This window comes from Salvelinus alpinus, chromosome 14 (assembly GCF_045679555.1).
Source record: "Salvelinus alpinus chromosome 14, SLU_Salpinus.1, whole genome shotgun sequence".
In the NCBI taxonomy this organism is placed as follows: domain Eukaryota; kingdom Metazoa; phylum Chordata; class Actinopteri; order Salmoniformes; family Salmonidae; genus Salvelinus; species Salvelinus alpinus.
Window position 1 is genome coordinate 32,733,124 of NC_092099.1, and position 5,000 is coordinate 32,738,123.

The window sequence follows — 5,000 nt, forward strand, 5'->3', positions numbered from 1 at the left end:
GATCACCACCCTCTAACCCCCCCTCCTCTCCATCCCCTACTCCAGAGACACCGGATGGTGGGTGGACCACTGTGCACTGTCTGGCTGCCCTCCAAACTATAACCCCATGCTTGCATCAAAATAACTTTATAAGGAGTTTTCGTGTTTTGTGTTGTGTGCACCCTACAGACTAGCAGAGAACTGAAGCTCAGTGTAAAACCCAAGCTGTGTTAACCTAGCGGGTTTGAGCTGAGCTGTTACTTTACTAATATGCGTCTATAACCACAGTCACCTACAGGAACCGAGCTGAAGATGTCTTGTCCACTGATGTACCATAATATCCCACTGCTGTACCTAATATCACCATGCTGCTACATACAGTCCACTAGATGAAACATAACATACTTGTTTGAGTTGTGTGTCTTCGTGAAATGCTGTGTGTAAGCCATGCTGTGTGTGTGTTGTGACGAAGCTTGCTCTAACCATTTGATTTATTCTGCATTTATTATCCATCTATTTGTACCAGTGCTGCTCCCTCCCTTCCAAACATACACACACCACTAAGCATGACCAAAACTGCCCAAGGCCATCAGCTAACTAGAGAGCTCTGGCAGCACATCAACCTTGTGATTGACAGACCAGCGGAAGTGGGAGGGGGAGGGGGGGGGGGCAGCACTGACCGCATGTCATTAATGTCACTGTGTGTCACATACTGAAGTACTTACTCTCTCTCTCTCTCTCTCTCTCTCTTCCCTCCTCCTTTCTCTCTGCAGGGACCTAAAGAAGGTTGGTGTGACTATCGTCGGCCCTCAGAAGAACATTGTGAGCAGCATCAAAGCACTAGAGATCCACAGTAAGAATGGCCCTGTCCCAGTCTAACCCAACCAAGCCACTAGAGATCCACAGATTGGCTGACTGGCAGAATGAAGCCGTTCTGGGTCCCGTTCCATTCTGAATGAAGCCCGTCTGGCCCCCGTTCCAATCTGAATGAAGCCCTTCTGTGCCCTGTTGCATTCTAAATTAAGCCCGTCTGGGCCCCGTTCCATTCTGAATTAAGCCCTTCTGGGCCCCGTTCCATTCTGAATGAAGCCCGTCTGGGCCCCGTTCCATTCTGAATTAAGCCCTTCTGTGCCCCGTTGCATTCTAAATTAAGAACCTCTGGACCCCGTTCCATTCTGAATGAAGCCCCTCTGGGCCCCGTTCCATTCTGAATGAAGCCCCTCTGGGCCCCGTTCCATTCTGAATGAAGCCCTTCTGTGCCCCGTTGCATTCTAAATTAAGAACCTCTGGACCCCGTTCCATTCTGAATGAAGCCCCTCTGGGCCCCGTTCCATTCTGAATGAAGCCCCTCTGGGCCCCGTTCCATTCTGAATTAAAGCGTCTCCTTTTCAGTTCCTCCCTCCACTCCAGGGAGACCTCTGTGGACGTTTCAATTACGTTCATTCCACGAGGGAGCCCTCCCCTTTCGAGGTATAGTGATAGGGAATGAAGGAGGGGAGAGGACGGCTCGTAGTACTTTGGATTAGAACAGCCCTCTGATCTCTGTAACATACAGGAGGAAGTCCCAAACTAAAGGAGGAAGTAGACATTAGAAAAGTGGTGCAGCGGAGGACAACAGCTCTGAAGTTTGATGATGTCACCATGATATCATGCCCTTACCCTGAATCCAGGGCAAGCAGTCAGACCGACAGACAGACCAACCCTTCGACACTCCGCACCATTGCTGAGATGCCTTACTGAGAACACAGGAAAGGGGGAGATAACCTGGCCTTGGACCTTAAAGGCATGAGGATAAAGGGCTGGAGCTGGGATTGGAGAACCTGGGACAGCAGGGCCCTGTGTGTGACTTATCGTGGAAAGGGGCTTGTTGAGAACTGAACCAGTCGTGATCTGATCCTGTGGATTTGACTGACAGTTTTTAAGCTCTGGAGAGGAAAACTTTAAATGCTTTGAGTAGAACAGCGCAGACAGCAGCAGCAACAATCCACATCAACCTGGAGCAGACAAAGCAGACCAGGAGACTCCCACCACTGAAGACCCCACTCTCTCTCACAGAGAAGGACTGATACCACTCTGTGTGTCGTGTGTGTGTGTGTGTGTGTGTGTGTGTGTGTGTGTGTGTGTGTGTGTGTGTGTGTGTGTGTGTGTGTGTGTGTGTGTGTGTGTGTGTGTGTGTGTGTGTCTGTGTGTGTCTGTGTGTGTCTGTGTCTGTGTCTGTGTGTGTGTGTGCACCTATGTCCCTGCACGTGAGTGTGAAGGTATACTCAAGAGAAAATCAGCTTGAGAAGGAAGCCAAACCATTTGATGGGCACCCAGACTAGAATAAGCCATTTATCCCCTAGCTATAGACTAATGTCTGCAAACAGTCAATGTCAAACAGAGAGCAATAATCATAACAATCAGTTTATCAGTTTGATCAACCTGTCATGAGTCATGAGTCTCAGACATGTACAGTTTTCTGTGATGGTAAACAGGACATATCAGACCACAGAACTGTAACTAACTACTACCTGTCTGCTTATCATACATACAGTTGAAGTCGTAAGTTTACATGCACCTTAGCCAAATACATTTAAACTCAGTTTTTTAGTCAAAAAATGTCAGAATAATAGTAGAGAGAAGGATTTATTTCAGCTTTTATTTATTTCATCACATTCCCTATGGGTCAGAAGTTTACATACACTCAATTAGTATTTGATAGCATTGTCTTTAAATTGTTTAACTTGGGTCAAGCATTTTGGGTAGCCTTCCACAAGCTACCCACAGTAAGCTGGGTGAATTTTGGCCCATTCCTCCTGACAGAGCTGGTGTAACTGAGTCAGGTTTGTAGGCCTCCTTGCTCACACACACTTTTTCAGTTCTGCCCAAAAATGTTCTATGGGATTGAAGTCCGGGCTTTGTGATGGCCACTCCAATACCTTGACGTTGTTGTCCTTAAGCCATTTTGCCACAACTTTGGAATTATGCTTGGGGTCATTGTCCATTTGGAAGACCCATTTGCGACCAAGCTTTAACTTCCTGACTGTTGTCTTGAGATGTTGCTTCAATATATGCACATCATTTTCCTGCCTCATGATGCCATCTATTTTGTGAAGTGCACCAGTCCCTCCTGCAGCAAAGCACCCCCACAACATGATTCTGCCAACCCCATGCTTCACGGTTGGGATGGTGTTCTTCGGCTTGCAAGCCTCCCCCCTTTTTACTCCAAACATAACGATGGTCATTATGGCCAAACAGTTCTATTTTTGTGTCATCAGACCAGAGGATGTTTCTCCAAAAACTAAGAACTTTGTCACCATGTGCAGTTGCAAACCGTAGTTTGGATTTTTATATGGCGGTTTTGGAGCAGTTGCTTTTTCCTTGCTGAGCGGCCTTTCAGGTTATGTCGATATAGGACTCGTTTTACTGTGGATATAGATACTTTTGTACCTGTTTCCTCCAGCATCTTCACAAGGTCCTTTGCTGTTGTTCTGGGATTGATTTGCACTTTTCGCACCAAAGTACGTTCATCTCTAGGAGACAGAATGCGTCTCTTTCCTGAGTGGTATGACGGATTCGTGGTGTTATACTTGTGTACTATTGTTTATACAGATGAATGTGGTACCTTCAGTCATTTGGAAATTGCTCCCAAGGATGAACCAGACTTGTGGAGGTCTACATTTTTTTCTGAGGTCTGGCTGATTTCTTTTGATTTTCCCATGATGTCAAGCAAAGAGGCACTGAGTTTTAAGGTAGGCCTTGAAATACATCCACAGGTACACCTCCAATTGGCTCAAATTATGTCAATTAGCCTATCAGAAGCTTCTAAAGCCATGACATCATTTTCTGGAATTTTCCAAGCTGTTAATAGGCACTGTCAACTTAGTGTATGTAAACTTCTGACTTCTGAATTGTGATACAGTGAATTATAAGTGAAATAATCTGTCTGTAAACAAAATTACTTGTGTCATGCACAAAGTAGATGTCCCAACCAACTTGCCAAAACTATAGTTTGTTAACAAGAAATTTGTGGAGTGGTTGAAAAACTAGTTTTAATGACTCCAACCTAAGTGTATGTAAACTTCTGACCTTAACTGTAACTGTAACTAACTACCACCTGTCTGCTTATCATACAGAACTGTAACTAACTACCACCTTTCTGCTTATCATACAGTACTGTATCTAACTACCACCTTTCTGCTTATCATACAGAACTGTAACTAACTACCACTTTTCTGCTTATCATACAGTACTGTATCTAACTACCACCTGTCTGCTTATCATACAGTACTGTAACTAACTACCACCTTTCTGGTTATCATACAGAACTGTAACTAACTACCACTTTTCTGCTTATCATACAGTACTGTATCTAACTACCACCTGTCTGCTTATCATACAGAACTGTAACTAACTACCACCTGTCTGCTTATCATACAGTACTGTAACTAACTACCACCTGTCTGCTTATCATACAGTACTGTAACTAACTACCACCTGTCTGCTTATCATACAGTACTGTAACTAACTACCACCTGTCTGCTTATCATACAGAACTGTAACTAACTACCACCTGTCTGCTTATCATACATAACTGTAACTAACTACCACCTGTTTGCTTATCATACAGAACTGTAACTAACTACCACCTTTCTGCTTATCATACAGAAGTGTAACTAACTACCACCTTTCTGCTTATCATACAGTACTGTATCTAACTACCACCTGTCTGCTTATCATACAGTACTGTATCTAACTACCACCTGTCTGCTTATCATACAGTACTGTAACTAACTACCACCTTTCTGCTTATCATACAGTACTGTATCTAACTACCACCTGTCTGCTTATCATACAGTACTGTATCTAACTACCACCTGTCTGCTTATCATACAGTACTGTAACTAACTACCACCTGTCTGCTTATCATACAGAATTGTAACTAACTACCACCTGTCTGCTTATCATATAGAATTGTAACTAACTACCACTTTTCTGCTTATCATACAGAACTGTAACTAACTACCACCTGTCTGCTTATC

The 5,000-nt window shown here is 44.2% G+C and overlaps 1 protein-coding gene across 2 annotated transcripts in view; it reads left to right on the forward strand.

Moving 5' to 3' along the window:
* LOC139538807 (ephrin type-A receptor 3-like) overlaps positions 1-5,000 on the forward strand; it is a 148,451-nt gene that overhangs the window by 142,437 nt on the left and 1,014 nt on the right. Inside the window, exons 17-18 of one of the 2 annotated variants that reach the window (XM_071341261.1) lie at positions 1-57; positions 753-5,000. The exon at positions 1-57 is cut by the window's left edge and continues 69 nt beyond it; the exon at positions 753-5,000 is cut by the window's right edge and continues 1,014 nt beyond it. In XM_071341261.1, the coding sequence (XP_071197362.1) occupies positions 1-16 (16 nt within the window). In that variant the 3' untranslated portion in view covers positions 17-57; positions 753-5,000. The remainder of the gene's footprint in view (positions 58-752) is intronic. The other variant, XM_071341259.1, reaches the window with a different exon arrangement.